The sequence below is a fragment of the Mustela lutreola genome, chromosome 9, assembly GCF_030435805.1.
Source record: "Mustela lutreola isolate mMusLut2 chromosome 9, mMusLut2.pri, whole genome shotgun sequence".
Lineage (NCBI taxonomy): Eukaryota > Metazoa > Chordata > Mammalia > Carnivora > Mustelidae > Mustela > Mustela lutreola.
Window position 1 is genome coordinate 40,958,472 of NC_081298.1, and position 26,179 is coordinate 40,984,650.

The following is a 26,179-nucleotide window of genomic DNA, read 5'->3' on the forward strand; positions in this document are numbered from 1 at the left end:
TCTTTCTCTCTCTCTCTCTTTCTTCCTTTTTAAGATTTTATTTATTTTTCAGAGAGAGAGAGAGAAAAAACACACACACAAGCAGAGAGAGCAGCAGATAAAGAGAAAAGCAGGCAGAGGGAGAAAGCAGGCTCCCCACTAAGCAAGGAACCCACTGCAGAACTCAATCCCAGGACCCTGGGATCATGACCTGAGCTAAAGGCAGATGCTTAACTGACTGGGCCACCCAGGCACCTTCCCCTTCACTCTCCAGGTGCTATAATCCTTCTCTCCATCCAGTCATTCTGGATCCAGTATTTATCTAGGGTAAATGTGGAACACAAAATCTGTAGTTCTGGTTTTATCGAGATAGGATTGATTTCCTCCCATCTCATTCCTTGAAGTTGAATTTATAAACTTGATTTTAGAATTTAACATTTATCCTTGTCAAAATTCTTCTTGTTTCACTTAATCTAAGAGTGATTCAGTGTGGAATTTGTTGTCCAATATACTTGTTATCCCTCTTAGTTTCCTGTGATCTAAAAATCTGCTAAAAATGAGTTTTTTCACAAATTTGGAACTCTGTTTCACATCTTACTAGAAGAACTTTATGCACATTTAGTGCCTTTTTCCTTGCAGTTATGCACTTTGAGGACAAGTTTCATTTAAGATCTATTCCCAGCACCTGGCGTATCTGCCATTTAGAAGCATGTATTACGGTGTGGAATAAGTGACCAATAGTGTGGTTTTATCACTTTATATGGTACTTAAAGGTGAACAAGTGGGTTCTTGGGGAAAAGATTTCGCACAACTTTCTTTTCCATATTGGAGAATTTTGTGACTAGTAATATCATGACATTGTCTAAAGGATAAAGGGCACACGTGAAATTCTCATACATTTCTAGTGGGATTATAAAGTGGAACACACTCTTCCAAATGCTGTTTTTCAGGATTTAGTAAAGCCAAACGTATGTGTTGCCTATTACTTAGCAGTATCACTCCTGAGTTTATACCCACGTGACATGAATACGTATATCCACCAGAAGACAACGCACATGAATTTTTTTTTAGCAGTGTCCTTTATAATAGCCCCAAACTGAAAATATAAAATATGTTTAGCCCCATATGAAAACATAATATATTTGGATGGTGGAAGAGTATACATCCATGAAAAAGAATAAACAAGGACATATACAACAAATGGGATTAATCTCACAGAGAATATGTGGAAAGTCAAGCTAAAAGAGTGTATATAGTGAAATCTATTTTTGTGAGTTTCAAAAACAGACAAAACTATTGCCTTTTACCTGTTGCGGGGTGTCCACTGGTACAAACAGACAGAGCCACTGGTGCTAGAAATGTTCTTGTTCTGGGTGGTAAGTGCCCAAGGAGATACATGTATGTGTATGTGAAAAGTCTTCAAGTTATATATGACTTGGGTGTTTTACTATAAGCAATGTGTACTTCAGTTTAAAAATTAAAAGGCAAAATAAGGATATTTCCAAGCAAAACAAAAAGGAAGAAAGAATTTGTAGTTGAAAATTTTGAAACCAGAATGGGAAGCACAATACTTACTTTCAGGGCTAATGTAATTAGAGATAATCTACGTGAACTGTCTGGGCCAAGTCTGGCATTTTTCATAGGATAAATAATTTGCAGATACACGTATGTCCAAGGCCAGTGCTTCTCAAGCTTTAATGCACATACAGATCAGCTAGAAATCGTGTTAAAATGCAGAATCTGACTCTATATTTGAGATGAGGCCTGAACTTCTATATTTTTAAAATTCCAGTGTTTCTTACCCACAGACCATAGTTTAAGTAGCACTGGAGTGCAATGGAGGTGAATGGGGTTTATCACCAGGAAAAACATCTTGATCAAGCTCATGTTTTAAAAGGTATTTCAGCTAGCAAATGACAGATCCAAGAGATAGACAATAGATCCTTAAATGAGGAAAAGGGAAGGAAAAATGAAAAGTGGGAAAAGAGGAACATTTTGCAGAATCATCAAGACACGGCATTTCACTGAATTTTAGGAGTGATGACAGAAAGTCATCAAAGACAGCTTGATAAATTTAGCTTCAATGATCAGACAGATAAATATGCCTCCATTATAATTATTTTATTAGGTTCTTTTGATTAAAATTGAGCTCAAGAGGAATGATGTCAAAAAACTTTTTTTGGGGGGGGGTGGTTCATGCTAGCAGAGCATGAACAAAGGGGAAGCCATAGAGTGGGCAGCTTAAGAATAGTTGCATAAAGGAGGAAACTGTAAAGATAAAGGGTTGCAGCAGTTAGCTTTGCTGGAGTAACAGATAATCCTAAAAGTCCCACTGGCTTATAACCACAAAGGCATGTTGTGTTTCCACTGGGTTCTGCTCCACGTGCTTTCATCCCCGGATGCAGACTGAAGGGGCACATTCTCTTAGGAGCAAGAAAGTTGGAGGAAGCATGCAAAGGATCCTGAAGCTTCCACTCAAATGTAGTACATGTCATGTGTGTTGCTGTGCCATTTTGTAGACCAGGTCACACTCATAGGTCTGATGTCAGTGAGGTGGGAATAAACGCCTGTCCCACAGGGGCCACTGCAGGTCACATGGTCACAGACATGGTGTTGAATCCTCTTACAGAAAGAAGTAGGGACCAGTTGAAAAAATAATACAGTCTATTGCAGGAACGTACCCAGCAGAGTCTAAGTCCCTCTGTATCCCCTTCATGCCAATAACCAACTCTAGCTCTGGATTTTTTTAATTCAATAGTTAAATATTCTCAGCATTTAAAAAAAAAAAAGTATATTCTCAGCATAAAACCTTTCATTAAAATGAGGCAAATGGACAGATTTCAATTTTCTCTCTTAATGAGCGCTTAAATATTCAAAACTCATTAGGGGAAGGGAGGAGGAGAAGCCAGGGCTGTGGAAGAGAAGCCGTTACTGGTAATCAGCCTTGCAGTAGTCAAGAGTTGGCTGAATTCTCTCCTGACCTTTGCTGTATTTAGTAGGTGTCTTCACAGAATGGTTTGAGCTGTTAGGTGACCCAATCCCCGCACGCTCACATTACTTAAGTTGTTCATGCTCTTTTAATGGGAGAATAAGAACACCAGTGTTTTAGTTTTCTAGGAATCCTCAGTACAGGAAATTTATACATCGTAAAGGGAAATTAAACATAGATAACCCACACAACCCAGAGATTATTCAAGATTTCAAAACTTCCAAATTGTGTCTGTCAACATTCAATGCATTGATAAGCTAAACAGCAATTACACCAATCGGTTCAAAGAAGAGGTTTTTGCCTGATTACCTGGCTATTTCTCAGAAAATAACTGATATAAATTTGATGATTTGCAAAATTGCCCACTTTCGTTGGAAACTGTTCTCTGCCTCTCCATGCATGATGGAAACACGGCTTCTGAATGTTTTACTTTTTCAAACCAGGGACAAACCTATAGTTGTGCATGTCTCATTTCTTTTATTTTTCAATCACTGTTGTTAACAGGACAAGAACATGATTCAGCGAAGAATGAAATAAAAATTGAGGCAGAGTCCCAGAGCTCATATATGGAAACAGAAGGTATTGAAACCAGAATGCCTTGTTATCTGAGAATGAGATGAAACTATGAACCATGACTTCTCTCTATTCTGCTGTTTGTGAGGAGTGTGTGTGTATGTTTTAGGCAGTGATTACCAGAGTATGGCAATAGTGTTCTGCTCTGTGTGCCTCTCAAAACTTGGAGGGGGTCACTGTGTTTTCTCAATGATTCTGATGAAAACACCCTGAGTCTCCCTCTGTCTCCTTCATTTTAGAGCTTTCACCAAACCAGGAAGATGCCACAACCGTGGAGCAACTGGAAGTGATCCCTCTAGCAGATGACCAAGAAGACAAAGAAGGTGAAAAAGGTAGGTCCGCTCTTAAATTGACCCATCAAGAATGAAGAGTTCCTTTGGACTCCTGCCTAGAATGCAACCATCAGTTACCCTCCCGCAAGGGCAGACTGAACCTACTTGTGAGCATAGAACAAAATCTAGGAGTAGCAAAAGAAGAGGCTTGTAACGGTTTTTTTTGCCCTTTCAAGTAGTTTGAAGTTGTTGTTGTTGTTTTTATTATTATTTGTTTCAATTTAATTTAAAAGCTCATGAAATACAAAAATTATTGTATTGAGAAAGCCTATACAGAATCAAAATTATGGACTAGATGGGTCTAGATGGATAAGAATCTTAGAAAGTCTGAGATGGCTTTAAAACACAAAGATAAGCCTTTCTGTTTTGACTTCCTTCTGTTGTCCTTCATCTGATAGTGATTAAGGAAGCAATTTATGTAAAATATAAACATTATATGAACCGTCTAAATTACATGCTTTGTTCACTAATATTAGGATGCAGAAAGATTAAATACTGTTAAAAACACAAGTGAGCTTTATAATGATTTCTGAAGACATAGGAGGAATGAACACTTTGTAAATTTTAAAGCAGTATTTGGGGCATCATGCCAATATATCAGAGTAAAGACAGGCATCCTTTTAGAATACCTGTATTAAAAAACTATTATCAAAGAAATTTGGTATTTATTGAAGAACTTGATGAGTTCCATTTAAAAATATAAAGCAATCTCTTAAAAGAACATATGAAAGATGAATATATGAAATATATTTCACACATGAAATAAATAAAATCATTTGTCTGGTACCCTATATCATAAATCATGCAGCTCTTAAATAAATAAGTGTTTGCAAAGCAGTTGCAAAGTAATAGCTTGACAGGCCTTGTTTATAAAACACAGTGATCAATTTTGTTTCCAAATTAAAATGCAGACATGATCTCAATAGTGAAATCAGGTCAATAGTAACTACAGCTTCCAAATTATGAACTCCTCTTGGCCAGAGCATTGACACAGTTTAATTACTAAGCCTTGTTAGTGATTTCAACATATTTTTTTAAAATTTCCATTGCATTTAGAACACAATACTCTTCCTTTTCTATGTCTCTAATAACTTTTTCTCTATTTCCCTGCAAATCCTAGTTCAGGTTCATGACACCATGTTCCCAGCTGGTCAAGTAAATGGCATCTGTGGGGCATTTTATGTCTGATGATGGAACAGGGAATTAATAGAACCCTGACTTCAGAAACAGATACACAGCATTGTTCTCTTCAGTTGTACTTCTATCATGTAAAACACACAATGTTTTGCCTGCCTGTTTATTTTCTCTATAGCAGAAATTATTTACTTTGTATATTGTGCCTCAAGACATGCAAACAAGAAACATCAAAAAGTGGGTCAATTTTCTTCTTTTTAACTTGACCTAGGTTTGAAGAGCTGGCATTCTACACTCACTGTCACGTGTCCTTTCTTCTAGTGGTTCTCCAGAATCTAGCCCTCCTCTAATTACTGAGGAATTAAATACTCGCTTCCCTCTCCCTTGCAAGGATGCCAGTCCTCTGTAGCACATGGCAGAATGACACATGAGAAAGAAGTGAAGTCAAAGTCGGATACTTACTTGTAGCAACTTTGAAGTCAGATTTCTTTTTTGAAATGTGACTTTTCACGGTGGGAGAATAATAATGCCTCTGGCTCTGAATTAACAAAATTTTCCCTCCCCTTCTTTCCGGCAAATACTTCACTTGGCACTACCTTGCCTATTCCTGTTTAAATTTGAAATAACTCAAAACACATCCCCTTATCATCTTATTCTTTGCTTCAAAATAAGCATGAATAGCTAGCTTGTGACACATAAGGGAAGTTGCGGAAGGAGAGTGGGGTGACATAGATTCAGGACACTGTGGAGTAGCTCTGCCCCGCATTGACACACTGCGCGGTTTAGGGCAAGTTCTTTCAACTTCCGATGCCTCAGTTTCCTCCTCTGTAAGATGGTGATGACAAAATTACCTTTCACATACCGTTGTGGAGAAACTTTCATGAGTTGGCACATGCACAGAAGTCACAGTACCTGCCGCATAGAAAGCACTTGGTGTTTCATATCCCTCATGTTTTGATAAATTGACAACCAAGTCAAGAGAATATCCACATGTGGAGTTGCTCAAATCCCTTTGTGGTCCTTCCTCGCCATGTTGAATCCATCAAAACTGCACATTTTCCACCTTTTCCTTCAACAACGACAACAAAAATTGTTCTACACATTTCTTCTCCAGCACCATCTCCTGCTGGTGGTTTCTATATGTATGTTCTTGTCTATAAAGACAGAGCAATTAATGAAAGGTGAAGTGGGAGGTATCCTGCTCTCTTCAGAAACTCCCTTTTCTCTGTCAAGATGTCAGTCTTCTATTTGGGAAGTGTTGATCCAGCCATAATTCTTATTTTTAAAAGAAGATGCCATTGATCTATTGGCAGAGCCATGGAATAAAAGGAATAAAAGTACTAAATAAATCAAACTTTTTTTTTTTTTTTTTGCTTTTTTTGTTTGCTTTCTTGCTTTCTTTAGACTCGTGGAGTTATTAGAATCTTGTTTGAAAACATTTTGAGAATATCGCTCCAGGTTTTGTGTATATTCAGTGTCTCTTAATGGAAAGTTGCACAAACATCTTAAAAATTACTCTTACCTGCAAACAAAAACAAATGAATATTCTATTACATTTGTAGGGTTATTCTCTATAGCTTTAGAAATATTGATTCTCTCTTATTTTGAGAATCCAAGGAGACAGAAAGTGATTGCTTTCAAAAAATCTCAGCCCAGGAAAAAAAAAAAAGTATAACCTTTTTCTCTCATTTTGTATCATTCTATAAGATTAGAAAATGTAGATAATCTTCAGGATACATCTTCTATGGCTCCCAGGTGTATGGGCACAGATGTTACAACATTAAGTTTCAAAGTTAGCTCTACCAAAATATGGGTTTTGAAAAGAAGAGAAAATATTCAGCAGAAGTTCATGCTGATAAAATTATACAATAGCACAATGGACATATCCCTGGGAGATCTGAAATACAAAAATTTCAACAGGCATAAAGTGAGGTTTCACATATGGCAGTTTTTCTCATAGAGCTACATTGCCTCTTCCTAAATGAGTCCAGTTTTATGCTTTCCCAGCAGGATCTGTGGCACATATGAAATCCAGTAAAATAGCACCATTTAGGCTGATAACCTAATAGGAAAGTAATGTTATAGAAGATCTGGAAACACGATCTCCTGTTTTAGCATAAAAGAGAAAGCCAGTATTAAAACGTTTCTCTGAAGATTTTTATTTCTAGTTGAATTTAGAAATAGTTGACATAAAATCTGAACTATGGTAAAATTGTGTCATTATTACATCACATGATTTTCATATATGACTTATTAGGAATATACTGGACATTTTCTTCAAGTGTTACATGGAAGGCTTACATCCCAATTATTTTTCCTGTGTTTCTTCAAGTGTTGCATAGAAGGCATACATCCCAATTATTTTTCTTGTGTTTAAGTGTTGCATTGAAGGCATGCATCCCAATTATTTTGCTTGTAACAATAAATAAGTATAATATGAAATAGTAATTCTTTATTTATCTCAGTTTGACCAAAATGTTAACTGGAAGCTTAAAGTCTATATTATGGTCAAGTCTTTCTTGGGAAAAGATGGATATAGACAGGCATACAAGTAAAAAGTGAACTAAAAGGCCGCAATAAGTATACATTATCATGTTGCAAAGCTAGTGTTTTGGCCTCTGAGAAACAGGGCTGTGGAACCAAGCCTATGCAGGTCCATGGCTTCTGGCTCTGGCTGTGTGGTTCCTGGCAATTCTTTACCTTCTAGGAATCCCAATTTCGGGGCTTGTACAATGAGAGGCACGAACTCAATAATGCAATTTCACAAATATTCTTAGAAAGCCACAGAACTGCATTCTTGATAAAACAAGGGGAGGTGACATGGGAGCCATTGGTCATCAATATCCTGAGAAAGCTGAAATTATAGGTTTTCCTCAATTTCACTTCCTGCGTTCTATTGATAAAAATGCAGAGGTGCCCTAGACCAGACAAAAAGATCAGCCAAATCAACCACATTCTATTTCAGGACTCAGCCAGTAATTGGATCACTCTGATTATTCCCTGAAGAGTCTTTCAATGGGGAAACAACACTTTTTGGCTCCAAGTAGATTTATACCCAAATTCTCCTCAAAACCATCTTTCTTATCCAAGACCATCTTTCTTATCCAAGTGGGAAGCATCCTTTCTCGTGGCTCCTCTGGCCACTGTTTCATCTTTCGGTGATCACATAGTCCGTGAACCACTTTCTCTTCTGCTCCTACCTGTCAAATCCAATAGGGATTAATTTTGTTTACGAAGCACCTCTACACAGCCTTGGTACTTTCCACTATTGATGGGATTCTTACATCACTAACAGAGCCCTTTTCTACTTGAAAAGTAGCCTCGACACCACCGATGCTACAACACACAGGCTTTCCTCCTCAGCCCGTGTGTGGTCTTTACTCCGTAGGGATTCATAGTGCAGACATATTTTTTTGATTCATACAAATTATACAAACTTGCACCTAGAGCAATTAACTTCTGGCATTTTCTATTTTCAAAGTCTTTTTATCTCTTCTTTCCAAATGAAGTTGACTTTCATAATGCTATGTTTTTCACATTAAAGGCATTATAGTTTAGTTGGGATGGTAGCTGTTTCGTGTTTAGATAGTTTCTTCTGTTACTGGTCTTCTGTCCTAATAGTGTGGTATAGCTGAAATTTGTCAACCCAAATTTGGTTTTAGAATATAAGATAAATTCATATAATTTATGAATTATATGAATTCATATAATTCATAAGGTTATGAATTATATTCCTAAGGTTTTATGACTGCTAAGGTTTTATGACTATTTTTAAATGTTTAATGAAATTCTTTACATTGGTTGAATACATTGAATATAAAAATTATAACCTTAAATTACTTGGGTTTTCTGCATATCTGTATGTAGGCAATATACATATAGAACCAGTTCATTCAAATTACACTGTATAACAAGTAAAATTACAATTTTTTAAAGATTTTATTTATTTGATAGAGAGAGATACAGTGAGAGAGGGAATACAAGCAGGGGGACTGGGAAAGGGAGAAGCAGACTTCCTCCTGAGCAGGGAGACCCACTCAGTGTTTGATTCCAGGACCCTGGGATCATGACCTGAGCCAAAGGCAGACGCTTAATGACTGAGCCACCCAGGCACCCCTAAAATTATAATTTTTATATTTACATTGACATGGCTTTTTAAAATTCAGTTTTGGAATGCTAATCTTCTTCATGTTTCTACTTCAAATAAAAATGTACCTGACCGATAATTTTAAAGTTAAAAAACAAAGAAGAATGAATAGTATATTCATGCCTACAATAAAAATTTTGGTTTCCATCTTGTATTTCTGTATGCATGTGTGTAAATTTAGATTTAGTGTTGACTCAAAAAGTATATATCATACCTCTTGAATAATAATAATATTACAATATTATTGGCCCAAATTTGGCCTTTTGGCCAGATCCTCTTGCTTGCTTGGATCAGTTTATCTTTTTTTTTTCTTTTTCTCTTTTTTTTGAGCTTTTATTTATTTATTTGACAGAGGTAGACAGAGAGCACAAGCAGAGGGAATGGCAGAGGGAGAGGGAGAAGCAGGCTCCCCATTGAGCAGGGAACCTAACAGTGGGGGTTCAATCCCAGGCCCCTGGGATCATGACCTCAGCTGAAAGCAGATGCTTAATCATCTGAGCCACCCAGGTGCCCTGGGATCAACTTTTAAGATTTTGAAAAATTGACACTGAACCTCCATTTTACATATAAGGGTACAGGGGAAGTCCTAGAAACTTAAGGATATGTGCAGACTTCAGTGAACATTAAGATCAAAACTTGTTGTTATTAGCCCATCCCTATCTGGGGAATTTTCAGAGACCATCTCTTCTAATAAATCTCCAGCATCCAACTTTGTTCCTGGATCCACTTTGTCTTTTTTTTTTAATTTTCTCCCCTCTGTAACTCTCCGGTTTCATTTACAATTTGACTTTGTACCCTGCCTAGGTTGTCTGGTCTTGCCTCGAGGTGTATGGCAATGTGGCTATCAGAGTAATTTGCAAAGATGAAACAGACCTCTCCCTTAAGCAGAATTCTGTCTCCAGGCACAAAACTTTTTGGTCCTCTCTGCTGCATTACAGTCCTGGAACTCTCCGTGCACGACATATCTTAATTCTCATCACATCTAATGAAAAGATTTTTACCTGCATCCGAGCATATATTATTTTGCCACTATCCTTAAATATTCCAGACAATTAGTCTCCTCTAAAGATAGTAAACTGTTAACATTGGGTGACATGCTCATTATGTTTGCCTTCTTCTCCAAGATATTAGTAAATAATGTTAAATTGTAATTTTCAGAACGATAAAATCATGACTCTCATACAAACATAAAATGAATACATGTAAAAGATTTTCTCTAAATCATTAATTAATGAGGGAACTAGTGAGATATAAACTTGATTCAAAGGAGAATTTTAGATGTATATCTCTCCATAACTCACATAAAATCAGGACTGTGAATATAGACTCGCATAGACACATGCACACATAACATTCAGGGGTACTGAAATTTGAAAGACTAGTTAGCATTATATAGGGCAATAAAATATATTCCTTCTTCTCCACCAAACCAAATGCATTTAAATGGCTGCCAACAAGTCTCATTTTCATTGCCACAAGTTTTCTACAAGTTTAACTTCTATCTCTACAGATGTATAAAATAGTCTAGTTGATAGAAAGTTCATCCCAAAGAGTAACACCCTATGGAATCAGATAATTTCAGAGAGTGTGCCAGACAGACACCCAGCCCTCCAGAGAAGGGACACCCACAGATCTCTGTTGCCCACTGCCAAGCCTTGGACAATTTTTCTTGGCAATACACAGAAGATAAAGCTGTTATTTTTACCCTTTTTGTCCATTTCACTGAATCCATCAATGTTGGTCATCTAATGGTTTTCACAGAGAATGATAAAATACCACGGCAGGATTGGGGTGGGGCAGCAACCTTTAATTACATCTCTGAGATTGTCACTTACTTGCTATCATTTTGCCCCAAAGGCTACTATTTTACATGTACTATAAATGGATAAATAGTGTGGATGTATGTATACTTCTAAGATGCCACACCTGTAAGACGTGCCATTATTTTATATATCGTTAAGGAATTTTTTTTTAAAAATCTTGCCAATTAAAGTAAGATGCTTTATCATTTAGACATTTAGACAAGATTTCTTATCATTTAGACATTTTTTAACTATCAAGAAATAATTTATAATTATTTTATAACTATTAAAATCACTAGACATAGGATTTTATCATAATTGGAGAATACAAAAACAGAAATGTATTAAACAAATTAGTTGAGATATTGCTAAAACTTTGTCATATTCAGAGTCTACTTATGAATCACTTTTTTTTTTTTAGATTTTATTTATTTATTAGAGAGAGAATGAGAGAGAGAGAGCATGAGAGTGGGGAGGGTCAGAGGAAGAAGCAGACTCCCTGCTGAGTTGCGGAACTCGATTTTGGGACTCCAGGATCATGACCTGAGCACTCTGATTGTTCAGACTTCAGGAGAACCCACAAAGAAAGTAAAAGGCACTGTGTCGTATTATTAAGGTAGAACTACCTTACTTTTTTGCTACTTAGAGACAGTTCCTAAACACTTTGGATTCACCACCTTCTCAACCCCTTCCCTACTTCATTCCTGTTTCCAAGAATTTTCATCTCAGCTGTTGAAACCCATCCTGCAAGTTTTGATACTTTTGTTTTTGATGTTAAAGTCTGTATAGGATCGGTCAGTTTCATCGCAAAGTCCTGGCCAACAAAAATTTTACAATTCTCTATTTCATAGATGTTAAGATACAAAACAATGCACCTTAGTATTATGAAATGTATTTATTTTCCCTTGCAAACAACACCGTGCCTAGGTAAGGAAAACTTAATTACTGGTGATACAATTAAGTGAAATTAGTTTTTCCCACTAACTCATAAGTCTACTTAGCAGTAGGATCCTTGCCAGCACATTGGTACACTGTTTCCTACTGCATATCATATAACTGAAAGTGATAAATTGTTCCATTCATTCAACAAATACTTATTAAGCAATTAATATTTATATAGATATAGTCAATAAAGACCATATATGTATTATATTTATTGTACTCTATTGGCCTTTGATATAGGATGCATATGGAATAATTTTAAAAAATATATGAGTTGTTATATAAAAGTAAGCAAATTGTATATTATGTATTTTGGTTATAAGTATACATGAATTTTTATTAGGTATATTCTGCTTATTTTATGTGTTCATATATGCTGATTATATATATTATTACTATGTATTATATGTTTTACTTCTATATAACATGAAACACTGACTAGCTTGAACCACAAGTAAGCTGCTTAAGCCTCCTGGAGCCTTAGTTTCCTCTTTAGAGAGAGATGTAGGTGTCTTCATGTCTCTTGGAATGATGAAACAATCTTTGAGGAGTGATCTGGGGGCCTCTAGCAAACTACAACCCATCAGCCAAATCTGGCATGTTGCCTCTTTTTGTATGATTTGCGAGCTAAAAAATGTTTTTTACACTTTTAAGTGGTTGAGAAAAAGAAGAATTTGTGAGGCATGAAAATTCTTTTAAATTCAAATTTCAGTGTCCACAAATAAAATTATATTAAAACATGCAAAGTCTGAAACATTTACTATCTGGCCCTTTACAGAAAAAAAAAATTTTGTAGACCCCCATCTATAGCATCTAATATAGCCCAAATTAGCTAGAATGTGAAACCACTCATGCTCATGCAGGAATTCCTAAGTTATGCAGTAGTTATCAATACACAAGGACATATATGCATGTATGTTTCATTAACCTTGCCAACACAGGTGTATTCCCACAATGCTTTGCCCAACTTTAGGCACAGAGTTTGCTCCCCAAACTGGGGAATTGGAAGGAAATGGCTCCCTCTGATGTTGATGTCAGCATCCATTAGAGATAACCACAAACTGTAGCTTGGACCCCAAACATTTCATACTTTGGATGGTGAAAAGGTATACTCCAAAGCCTTGGCTCTTTCATCCTTAGAATAAAAATTTAAGTTCCCTATAAATGCATTTTTTCTCACAATTTTTTTTTAAAGATTTCATTTATTTATTTGACAGAGAGAGATCACAAGCAGGCAGGGAGTCAGGCAGAGAGAGGAGGAAGCAGGCTCTCTGCAGAGCAGAGAGCCCTATGCAGGGCTCGATCCCAGGACGCTGGGATCATGACCTGAGCCGAAGGCAGAGGCTTTAACCCACCGAGCCACCCAGGCACCCCTTTTCCCACAATTTAAAAGAAGATTCCAGGGGTGCCTGGGTGGCTCGGTGGGTTAAAGCCTCTGCCTTCGGCTCAGGTCATGATCCCAGGGTCCTGGGATCAAGCCCCAGCCTGGGATTGGGCTCCCTGCTTCTCCCTCTCTCACTACCCACTGCTTGTTTTCTCTCTCTCTCTGTCAAATAAATAAATAAAATCTTTTAAAAATTAAAAAATAAAAGCAGATTCCAGGGCGCTTGGGTGGCTCAGTCATTTGAGGCTCTGACTCTTGATTACAGCTCAGGTCATGATCTCAGGATCTCAGTCCCCTAGAGGGCTCTGCACTCAGCACAGTGTCTGCTTGTCTCTCTCCTTCTGCTCCTTCCCCCCAAAAATAAATACAATCTTTTAAAAAATTAGCATATGTTCCAAAAAAGAAAGAAAGAAAGAAAGGAGATTGCACCTATCTACCAATGAACTGATCTTTGCTTTCTCTGAGTATACTACAAGTGAGACCTTGAACTAATCATAACCATTATGGACTAATCATAACCATTTTTACAGAAAGACCATTAGGTGACAGAACTAACAAAAATGCAGGTCTAATCTATAAAGTGAGTGGGATGCATATTTAGGGATCGTAATAATATGAATGTGTAAATATATTCATTTACACATTTTGTTGTAAAGACCAAAATATTGTCAGCCCAGATTTTAACATATAACCTCAAACTCAGGTAATGGTTGAAGTATCTGCTTTCAAAGACCATAGAAGCTCATCTATTTGCATAAAATATCTTTTAAAAAAATAACAAATAGCCACAAAATAATATGTGATGTATGTTAGATATTAGACTGTACAAAAGTTATATTTATTCTGATTTGGATTTCAAATATAAGTGCTACTCTTCTGTTTTAGAAGGAAACCCAATTTCTTTTTATTACTCGTTATACATCAGGTGCCTTCATTTCAGCACAGTATGTAAAGAGCAGGTGGCATAAGGAGTACTTTGAATGTTAATTATTTTTTTCATTTATTTCACTGTGAGGATTTACCTTTCAATGTGTTTTTATAATCAGGATGGAAACAATTAGGGAGTTTGCTGCTTGAGTGTTTCACTACATTTATTTTATGACATCTGCTGCAATGATTAAAAAAAAAAAAGAAAAGGAAAAGGGAGGTAAGCATTTTAACAAAGTGAGGGGTTTGGGTTGATTGTACGCGATCTCTTTATTTCATTGTGAATCTTCGAAGGAAATGTCATGATGAGTCAGCCATGTTTCTAGCCAGTAAATATCCTCTCATTGTTAGAGCTTGCATTTTTGACATGGAAGCATGTCTGTTCATGTTTTAGAGATGTCATAGTTTATTAGTCTCGGATTTTAATTGAAAATGATAGAAAAAAGCTACAGAGATAGGAATGAAAGGGGGAAAAAGTAGATATTTATTTTTAAAGACATATTTCAAAGGAGAATGTTCTTTTTCCCATGCATCATATTCAATTTATTCTTCAAATATACATAAGATATTTACTTCACCTGTCCTTCATTTTCATATACTTTGGAGCATAATTCATAAGATAATAATATCCGGTATCAAGAGAGGTATGGCTCATGATATGGTAGGTTTGGGGCACATATTTCAACATAAAGGAATGCTTTTCAAAATTAATATAGTCTTTTCGTAGTGTGTTACATAACTCGTTTTTCCCATTAGCAAGATATTATAGACAATCCAAAATATTATAGCCATGATAAAATAAAACTTACATAAAATCTAGTAATTATATATAATGAAATAAGATAATAGAGAAGATAAATATAGACACAATGTGTGTGGGCGTGGTTGAGAGAGACAGGGAGAGTCCCAGGGAGTGAGACAGAAACAGAGAGAGGGGAGTGAGCACATGCCTGAAAACTCTGTGGGTAGTTATGAAGATGGATGAAGGAGAGCCTGGGACAAGGAACACAAGCAGCCTCTAAAACCTAAAATATGTAAGGAAATGGATTCTTCCCTAGAGCATCCAGAAGAAAGGTAATTCTGCCAACACCTTGGTTGTAGCCCCGCAAGGCCCTTTTCAGACTTCTGGCCTTGGGAACTGCAAGAAAATAAATTTGTGTTATGTTAAGAAACTAAGCCTATGGTAATTTGTTACAACAGCAATAGGAAAAGAATACATTACCTCTCAACATGGTCTTTTCAAACCATGTTGAAAATTCAGGCTTGTCTTAATAGGTCCCCAGAGAAAGGAGAGGTTCCAATATCTTTCCATGTTCCAGTTGGGAATTACCGTGAAGTTCTCCCTGCTTCTATAATCTATGCTAAATTAGGCAGCATTTTTATTATCATGACCCATCCCTTTTTAATGTCAGTCTCCTTGGGTTGCACAACGGAGATTTAATTCAGGTAAATCTAATTACCATGGCCACAGTAAGTGGAAATGGAATGGTTATGCATCTCCAGGAGATTAGAAGAAAAGGGTTTCAAGGCATTAGGGAAATGAAGAACAGGAGAAGGGAAAGAGAAGGAAAGGCAGGAGATAAGGAAGAAGGATAGAAGGTTGAGGAAAAGCTGGTTTCTATGTTCCAGTCTGGGGGAAGTAACAAAGTAAATATCCAGCCACTACTTTTTGGAAATGGAGGAGAAATATAATTCATGCCCAGCAAACTTTCCCATCTGGTTGTCTCTGACTGACTAATAGCACAAAATGGGAAGAGAGAACTTTCTGACCTTCACAGTCTTCTAACAATTAAAGACCAAATGGACCACAAACATGGTTGGTATTTTAGTCTAGCACAGGGGCTCTCAAATTTAGGTGGATTTAGACATTAGTGCATTTGTGATTTCTGGACCCCGTCCCCAGAGATTCTGGTAAGGTAGAACTCAGTGGGCTTGGGATTCCACACTGTCAGGCTCTGAAGAGATGGTGATGCTGCCGGTCTGGGGACCATCCTTTGAATGACAACACTCATCTAGAAGTCAGCATCCATATTTAGACCATTCTTTTTGAAAATCCCTTCGACCGTTCCTTAATTTCATTGGAGGGTAGAATGGCTAAACATGGCAAAAATGACAGATATGTAGATACTTGGATAGCTGATAGAAATCATGCTACTTTTCAGTAGATCCAAATCACCTGGATGCCTCAGTTAAAAGACAGCAATGCTGGGCTGTAAATCTCAAGTTCCTGATTCATTAGGTTTGGGGCCAGAGGGCAGGTGAGAGCTTGCATGTTTCAAGTTCCCAGGTGAGGCTGATGCTGCTGGCCCCCGCCATACACTTCAAGAACCACTGGCAAAGCCCTTATTATCCACACCAGCTGACCCCCATCAAGCACCAAGGGAAGAGATGGTCTTTTAACATCACCGTGGACAAAAAGGGATGCCAGGCATTAGGGTACCTGTGGTAAGAATGGGAACCTCTTCCCAAGTTGAACCCCAGCATGCCTGAGATCAGCGACTGCTCCTCCTTGTAAGTCTCTCTCCCTACAGGCAGTGGTGCTCTGAGTCCCTCTCACAGGGGCGGGGCTAGGAGGCAATGTAGAGGAGGGGCCACAGAGGCTGGGCACCTTAAGTTAGGAAGATGCAGAAGAGGACATCCGGAAACAGACCCGGGCCACTCCCAAGAGAATCGGGGAGAATGCCTTTGCGTTGTGTACCTGAAAAACGTGTTTTTCAGGTTTGGATGAGAAGAAAAGAACTCAGGAAACAAAACGTCTTAGTGGTCTCACCCATCCTTCGACCAGAGGCAAGACAGAGTAACGTGAGAGCAAGTGGCATTCCCTCCGCGAGGGCTGAAAAAAGCAACAGCAACAGGATTTGGGACCTAACTGCTGGGCACCTTACAGGAGCTACCCCACACAAAGTAAAAATAAACTCTGGCTGAGCCGCCCCCTATCTGATTTTGTCTATCTGTTTGTCTTCCAAAAGCTAACATTTTCACAGCTGAATTTGAGGGGATTGGTTATTCAAAAAAAAAAAAAAAAAAAAAGACAAGGAGAAACTGAACAGGGCTTCTAGAGCGAGGCACATAAGCTGTTTGCCATATTGAATCAACACCTGGGGCATTGATTTGAAAGCCAAACGCAGGCTGTTCATCTGGATTGCCAAATATAACAGAAACAACTGTACTTGGCTGAGGCGGTCAGAAAGAACGGGCTAGCCAGAGCTCCATCTGAAGCTGCCTTCGAGTACCGAAAAGATGTCCAGAGCTTGCTCTGAAACCTAATTCCAGGTGAGGAGCCTAGCTTTCTCTCTTGCCCATCAACTACCTATGATTTCTAATTAGAAAGAATTCTCAAAAGCAAGCTGACCCGATTCCGTTTGCTCCCTTATAAACGTGTCCTGGTTTTGGTGTCGATGTTCGGCTTCACTGACTTGCTAAGCACTGCTGTTGCTTAGTCCTCTAAGCTTGCTGGGCCTGCCCATCCCGACATTCCAAGCCGTAATAGTCTCATTGACCCAGTAATTAAAGAAATCCTGTACCTTTCCACTCTGGCTAGCTGCCCTCTCTCTTCTCCCCCATTGTTCTTTTAGTAACACCACCAGCAGATGGTTAGAGATTTTTCACCCTTTCAAAAGCTTTATATTTTTCCCATCTCATCAAGCATATCTCAGCCAAATGTAATTAGCTTAAGGCTTTTGAGCCCTCACGGGAGATCAGTAAAAAAAACACCCTAGCAATTTCAATAAAGAGCTTGAAAAGAGGATCCTGGAAAGCCACGCCAAACCACAGGAGAGCTGCTATTATTTAGAAGCATAGATCTCTCTCTTCCTCCCCTTCCCAGCTTTTGGCATTTTAAAGTCTCAGAATATTCATGAGGCCTCCAGGGCTTTGGAGCTCTGTTTTGGACCATTATTGGGTAGGTGGGATATTTAAGGTCTCTTCAGCAAGGTCAGTGTTTGGTTCTCTTTAATTGATTTCAATCAAGGAGCGTTTTTTTTTTGGGGGGGGGGGGGTAACCCTGAGTTACTCCCAAATGGCAAACAGTTTGTTTGCTAAATCTCTTAGCCTTTTCATTCACTTTTTTTTTTCTTTTTCTTTTCTTTTCTTTTTTTATCCTCTGGTTGTTGAAAATGGACTGGTAAGCCTTCTTTGTAGTTCCAAGCATTTGATATGAAGGCTAAATTAATTAACCGCAATACGGATTTGCAGGCTGCCTCTGAGTGGTGGTGAATCCCCTTTCTTTCTGAATAGCCACACGGATGTACTAAGAGCTGATCCTGCAGCCTGAGCCCTTTTCTCCCCCCACACTTAGGAGAAAGCAAATTTTGGAGACCAAATTAAGCTCTATCTTTATTGAAATGGAGTGAAGTAGCGCTTCAGTCTGTGAAGCACAGATTGCTGGTGGGATGTTAGGAGAGGGGCACGGGCTCACCCTTGAATTGTGTGATGTGTATTTTCCCCAAACACGCAAGTGGGAGGCTCCAAGCCTCAGGTGTTGGGTAGTAGGATGATTAAGTATGTTCTCATGTCAGTTTCTCATTACCCAGATTTGGGTAAAAGGGGAATCATTCTTTGTTAATCCACTTCCAGCTTTTTCAGATAAAGGAAGTCAATGCCAACCCTTGATTAAAATGACTTTTTGGGGGGAGGGGGTCTCAAGTGAGTTAATCATTTTCTTTCTGAATAGTGATGCACAGATATAGATCGGTGCCTATGATGAAGATGGTTACATATATGCCACACTAGACGACAGTAGAAGCACAATTTAAGGGACAATTCCTTTTAAAACGTGCGAAGTGTGTTCTGAGCAGTGTTCCGGCCAAGGCCTAGACTTGCAAAGCGGTCCCCAAACTTAAGAATTAACGTTGTTATGTCCCAAATACAAAACAATATTGGAGGTTCACATTGACTTACAAAAAGTTGTAAACTGGGTGGAAGTTTTCTGTAGGTAGGACAAATAAGAACTCGGTCTTTTGTAGATGCTTTTCATAAAGTTAGTTTTGCATAGAAGAATGAACAATTAATTACAGGACAGCTGCACTATCATTACTTAGAACAGAGCAGGCCCAAAGAAATTAGACTATCTCTGGCAGGGGGACAATTCTGGATCACAAAACTAGTCGTACCCATGCAAAATGAGTAAGACAAAAAGAAAAGGAAAGGAAATTGTTTGCAAGACCTTCACTTAATAACGAGACAGAGGCACAAGGACTCGTAGCAAACTTGATGTCCAGAAAATGTGCGGAAATAATCCACGGAGTTCCCTCTACAGCAGTTTTGCCATTAGCCAGCGTGCCATGGGCAGGATATCTCTGTTTCATCCCATTTTCCAAATCAACTGATGCTTAATAAGAAAACTCTTGGAGCCAGTTATCCCTATTTCCAAAATTCCCAAAATGATGACATCCGTTTGCCTCCACTTTGAAGTTCTAGAAGTTAAGGAGTTAATGTAGCTGAGCAGGGTCCCTCATGTAGCTGGTAGAGGCAGACCTGACATCCGTTGTCCAAATTGTGGCCCAGTATTTTTGTCTAACCCTGCTCTTCCTCTCATGAGCTATTGTAAAGGCTTGGTCTTCACAGATGAAGAGACTCTAGGAAATGTCTACAGCATTTCAACTTAGCTCCTTTCTGAAATGGTAAGTCCCCCTACTGCAAATCCTGGGTTGGAAATGAATCCTAAAGGTCACGCAGTCTGGCTCCCAACTGTGATGTGCAAAAGCATTATTCCTTCCCAGCAGATGCTGTAGCTTCTGCTGCAAAACATACATGATGGGGAGCTCACTAACTTGTATGGCAGTTCCTTTACCCACGGGTGATTCTGAGTATTGAAAAATGAACTTGACTTCACTATAGCTTCCACTTAGCCATGCCCATTCTTCCCTGAAATGAGCCCAGCACGTACAGCAAGAGCCCGTCAAGTAGCTGAAGGTCATTTGCAGAGCCACCTTTGGTATCTTCTTGTTAGTTCCTTAATTCATTCCTTACTTGGTCCAAATATCCCTCATATCACAAGTTTTTTTCTTTTTTTTTTTTTTTTTAAGATTTTACTTATTTATTTGTCAGAGAGAGAGAGAAAACAAACAGGGGGAGCGGCAGGCAGAGGGAGAAGCAGACTTCTCTCTGCAAGGAGCCTAATGCAGGACTGGATCCCAGGACCCTAGAAGATCATGGGACCCTAAGCCAAAGGCAGATGCTTGACTGAGCTACCCAGGCACCCACATATCACAAGGTTTGGAAACCCTCATGTTGACTGCATAGCTCTAAGCAAGTTAAATTTGCCAGCTTTGCTCTCAAAACCTGGATACAGAATTGCACACAATGATCCAGACCTTCATTTGTCAAATTAAAGGCTAAAAAGAATTGCTTCAAGCCCTGGCAAGTCTGTATCTGGACATCTCCCCGTGTGAGATGATGAAGGATCTGAGGAGTACTACCAGCAGTCAGTGTGCAGAAGCTTGTAGACTCTCCAAGCTTGCAAGCAGGCTCTTCTCTAATGGTTCACGGACCAGCGATTTATCCTGGACTTGCTTCCCCCGTCTGTAAATGGGGAGAAGGGTAGAGGATTTTTATAAAGATCCTATGATTTAATATGTTAAGTTCTAGCAACCGTGCCAGGAACATAGTTTACTATGTTCTAGTTATTGTTACTGTTCTAGTTATTGTTGCTGTTCTAGGCAAAAACCACTACTCCAAGCTAAAGAAAATCTTCACATTTCTATGATGAACAGAGAGAGACCTAAGAACTATAGGAACACTGGATCAAATGTTACCTCTGCCCTATAATTACTGGGCTAATCTACTGCCCTCGTCTATACAAGCACGACGTGGGACCATAAGGGCACCCTGAGAGACATCAAGCCACTTTCATCCTCCAAATGTTCCCGGGCCAGCAGTCCGGTAATTTTCCCTTAGCTGCCAATGTCTTTGATAGTCAGAGACCTCATTAAAGGGATGCAGCTGGTCAAGAAAAGCACCCTGAAGCCGCTGGCTTCTGGCAGATGTGCTGTGTCATGAGAGTGCATCTGTCACAGCGGGTTCTGTCCCCAGGCAGAAATGATGGGGCCAATGCAAACAGCTCCTGAACCTGGCCAGGAGGGGCCTGCAGACCTAAGGAATAAAACATTCATGGAGGTGGATCTCTGCATTCCCACAGACAATATTTTTAGGCACTTGGGCACAAAGCAGAAATGCCACAACATATATAACCCGACTGTCACATTCACGGTTGACATTTGTACAGAAATGGCCAAACAGGGACCCAGGAGCCTGGAAACAGCTATCCCTCAGCTTGGAGATTTAAAGTTTTGGATTTACCATAATGCCGTTCCCTCACTCATGTTTTTTGTGATGGGGTTTTATATTGACTGGAACTTCTTTCAGCTACTGCTATTGGATCCAAGCATATCACAAAGCGGGAGACAGAAACAACGCTCCCCACCTTGCTCCGTTTCATTTCCTCCAGGCCCATCCCATAAAGAAACTCAAAATCCCCAAAGGAGCCAGATTCTCAAGGAGAAGTAAATTGAGGACAAACAGAAATTTGAATTCTGGCAAATCAGTAACTGTAAGGAATTACTGCAAGAGACAGTGGTAGCTCCCTTTAATCCTTCTAGGTCATTCCTGGTGGGTTCGGTCTCAGACTGTGATGGCAGAGGTCCAGTTTTTCTGTCTACTGTGCTTGATTTTTAATGCCAGGGTTGAGACTCTTTGCTCTGTATAAGCTACATTATCATTGGTGTCTTAATTATTCTTGGTGTTATTAATGATTATGAAAACATCACCTTACCAAATGCCGAGAGAGAGAGAGAACCGGATGGGCTCGTGATGTGGCTCCTGGTGCATTTGGGTCACCCAGGCAGCACCACACAGCCTAACTGCAGAAAGATGACCTTCAAAGGCCTTCCTCTGCAGGGCTCCCACAGGACCAGCATCTTGTGACATTTTGTGCTGGGTACAGAATCCCACAGGCACTCACCTCTTATCTCTGCATACGCCAGTGATCACAGCCACAAAGACCAGGGGACAGAATATAAAAGAATACTGCTTTGTCTTCTTACCATTTTATCTTATTTTCCCTCTAGAATTCATATTTTGTACCAACCATATTGTAACAATAAAGGCAGTTCTAGAGAATGGGAAAAAAATAGCACTATGATATTCAGCCTTATTATATCAAACTGCTTTGGGCTTTACCCTCTTTAAAGTATGCTCATGTATTCAGCTACAAGGAGGTTTCTGAAAGTCCTCATAAGGAGTTCATTTCCTTATCTTCCACATGTGCTGCTCCTGGGTCATGGGCCTTGGGTTTTTAAGAACTTAGGGTATAAGAATTATGTTGGGAGAGGCAGCATCTCCATCCCTTGTGGGGGATAGACTAGAAACCCCTGGCCATCGGTTTGGTTTCCCCCACTTGCCTTTTGGGCCCTGTGAATCCAGATTCCTTATGATTTGGGTTCTGGCAAATCAGTAACTGGGATAAAAGCAGCCCAAAGAGGGAATATCGACTTGGGAAACCCAGAGACACAGACTGTACCATCTCAACACACAATTTTATATTGGTCTCATCAAAACCATAACCTTTCTCCTCAAATATCATTCTCTTTTCAAAATGAAGCCAATCCTTTTCAGATGGCATAAGCACATCTCAGACACTCCACAAGCATTAGGAAAAGCTTCCCCAAACAAACTAGACCCATTAAGCTTGGGACTTTGCATATTTTAACCTAAGTGGGAACAAGATGGTTTGGGTCACTGGTGCCAGGACTTTGTTGGTGGGGCAGAAGTGTTTGGTGTCATTGGAAGTGCTGTGAACTGGGAATCTGATGAAACACGTCTTCATCCAGATTCTGGCAGTCTGGTCCCTACTGAACAACAGGGTATGAAACCAAATTCTGAGGATGGAACTCTTGCTTGTTGACTGACAGGATGAAATGGTACTAGCTGTTTGTGAGGCCAAAACAATAACCACTGCTCTAGAATGAGCCAGTTAACCTTTGGCTGAAACTGGTTTCTGTCTGATGTCTCTGAAGTCGATGCAAAATCTTAATTGTCCAAACTTTGAACCATAGGTTGAAATACCAGCAAATTCTAGTGGTTCCAACTGGTGCACATTCTTCTCAGGTGCAGAGTGTGAGTCTAGGTCTTCCTAGGAGCTGATGCTAAGATGGGATTTATTTGAGAGATACAAGGTATTTCTTTTTTTTCTTTTTTTTTTTAAGATTTTATTTATTTATTTGACAGAGAGAAATTACAAGTACACTGAGAGGCAGGCAGAGAGAGAGAGAGAAGGAAGCAGGCTCCCCGCTGAGCAGAGAGCCCGATGCGGGACTCGATCCCAGGACCCTGAGATCATGACCTGAGCAGAAGGCAGAGGCTTAACCAACTGAGCCACCCAGGTGCCCCAGATACAAGGTATTTCTTAAGGGAAATGCCTATGTGAGAGAAAAGGAGAAAGGAATTGGTGAAGGCTGGGAAGTGTCACCCCCAGGAGAAGGAGACAGGGAAAGAAGGTTAAGAAGTGTGCATTGTAGAAAAGATTTGGCAAAGCACTCAGGAGCCTCTCAGGCAAATTTAGCCAAGAACAGACCTGCCTTAGTTCCCCTAAGTCACTACTGGAAGCATCCTGTGGGAATGGGCCTCAGAACAAATGCAGTGATGGATTCCAGAACCCAGCAGCTGGGGTCCTCATCAGTTGATTGCACTGTCTGTAGTTGGGGGTCTGTGAGACACATTCTCCTGGTTCCATAGAGAGTTCTGGAAGCTCAGATAAGCATCCAATAAATTACTCTCCTTTTTTAAGCATACAATGTGGGTGTGCAGCTAATTCTCAAAAACAGGCCCATTCATCTGCTTAAATTGATCATGAAATAAATGAACCAATATTTAGACTATAAAATAAGTGGAATTTCTTTCAAAGCATGTGACTGTGGTCACATCTGAAAATATACTAAGGACTCCCCGTCCTCCCCTACTCTGAACGTGCACATGACTAGAAAAGTAAGACCAGGGCTTTTCAGAGAATTCCTCTACCGAGGCCAAGTTCACCCCGCAGGATGTGAAGGAACCAAAGGTCAGATTTCTGTAGTAGCACCTCAATAGGTGTACCCCCTTCTTCCCTCTCCTTCCTCACGCACCATGTAGAATGTGGGGAGCTCATGTTCTTTGTTCTCTGACCCAGATTTCCCAAAGCAGTTCTCAGTTTTGATGAGTTAAGTTCTCTGCATGTTCTCTCATGTTCTCTGAAATGGTGCTGTTGTGTATGAAGCACAGAATGGTTTTGGGAACAGGAGTATTCACTGCCTCTAATGTATGTTTCTGTCCATATTCTGAAGAGCAGCAAGTCTTTTGGTGCTAATGATCCCTCCCCTTTCTGGGACCATAACAGAATGACTGGCTCTCTATATATCTCTGTTTTGGTACCTCATTCCGGAACATGCCCTTAGCAGCGGGTAACCTTTGATCATAGGAGACCTAGAGAATATATATATTCTTAAGTCACCAGGAATCATGCTTAGAGTGTGAGAGACAAGTGGTGGTGCCTTATGGAAATACTCTTAGGAGTGAAATATGCCAGATAATGGGTGTCACCGACATGCTTTATCGACTTGCTCTTTTGGAATATGTCACATTGCATAGTTGTGTCAAAAGTGTGATAATAGCTAGGGAATATGAAATGATAAGTGAGTGTAAAGACTTCACTGCCATATCATAGCTAATACATTTTCATTGGAATTCAGTTATATGTATACAGATTTTTTCTTTAATGCCCAACAACATTTCTAATGTAATTTAAATTTTAGCATTATGGGTTTCCCCCTGCATTGTCAAGTTGAATTAAATGGGGGAACAATAATGCCATTCCTGATTGGATATGGACAACAATGTATTAAAACTCATCTCTGATCATTCCCTTGCTCAGATGTCTATATCCATGGCATTTGCTTAAACTCAAGTTTTCCTAAGAAACACATTTTACAATAAACATTACACTAAGCTTGCCAGCTTCCATGCTCTACCCACCTCTGGTGATAATAGAGAAGAGTAGAGAAACAAAATACTGTAACAAGAAAATCTTCTCTAAAATGATGCAAACTATAATGTTGGTACCATGATAATCAATTTGACTTTGATGCCACAAGCATTCCCTATTGAGTGACACTAGTGCCATCAAGAACATTCTCTCTGTGGAGAAAATCCACAGTCACAGTGCACTTCTTGACCTACCTGGAAACAATGTTCATGTCATTTTGTAAGATGGCCAACAATTTATACTTACTAATTCAGATATACAAAAAGATAGAGATGATCATCAACACATTAAATAGTACTGGTAGACACAGTAATCCTTAAAACTCTATCCTATTGTGTAACAAAGAAAGAAAATCAAATATGATCCAATAATTTTAAGTATCTAGCAGTTTATTCCCTTGTATGTATATTCTCAGAGTTTCATGTCTCCCCTTCACTGTCACCTGGCTTCTCTGGCAATGTTCCTTTGCTACCTAATGACTGAGTCCCCTGCCCTTAGCGAACATCAAAATCTGTCATCTGTTCTCACTAGTCCAGTCCAGGCTTGGTGATTCTCTGATGACAGCACCTCTTGATCTCAATTGGCCATTGAGTGTGACAGTGACTCCTAGTGTTTCCCCATTCCTGGGGTTCACTTTGTGTTTTTCAGCTGCAGGCACAAGGCTCCACATTTCACAACTCTGGGGGATGCAATCGACATCAACACCCCTGTCAAATGTGCCATAAGTAGCCTGCACAGCTTCACATGGTGGTCTTGCTCAGGGTCATGTCCAGCTATGGTGACTGCCCAGTTGGCAGTTGGCATCACCAGCCATGCTCTGGATACCCTAGCCATGGGACATGCGGGGACTTCTGGTTATGACAAGGCATGAAGAGATTCTGAGGAGCTAAACTTAATCTCCCAGAGACACCATATTTTCTCAGCCTAAGCAGAAGAGTGAAGGAAGCGATCCTCCT

General features: G+C 39.3%; 1 protein-coding gene across 2 annotated transcripts in view; it reads left to right on the plus strand.

Moving 5' to 3' along the window:
• The window catches only part of MACROD2 (mono-ADP ribosylhydrolase 2), a 1,974,291-nt gene that overhangs the window by 1,910,848 nt on the left and 37,264 nt on the right, over positions 1 to 26,179 (plus strand). For both annotated transcript variants that reach the window (XM_059134074.1, XM_059134073.1), the window contains 2 exons: positions 3,473 to 3,547; positions 3,781 to 3,873. In XM_059134074.1, coding sequence (XP_058990057.1) covers positions 3,473 to 3,547; positions 3,781 to 3,873 — 168 coding nt within the window. The remainder of the gene's footprint in view (positions 1 to 3,472; positions 3,548 to 3,780; positions 3,874 to 26,179) is intronic.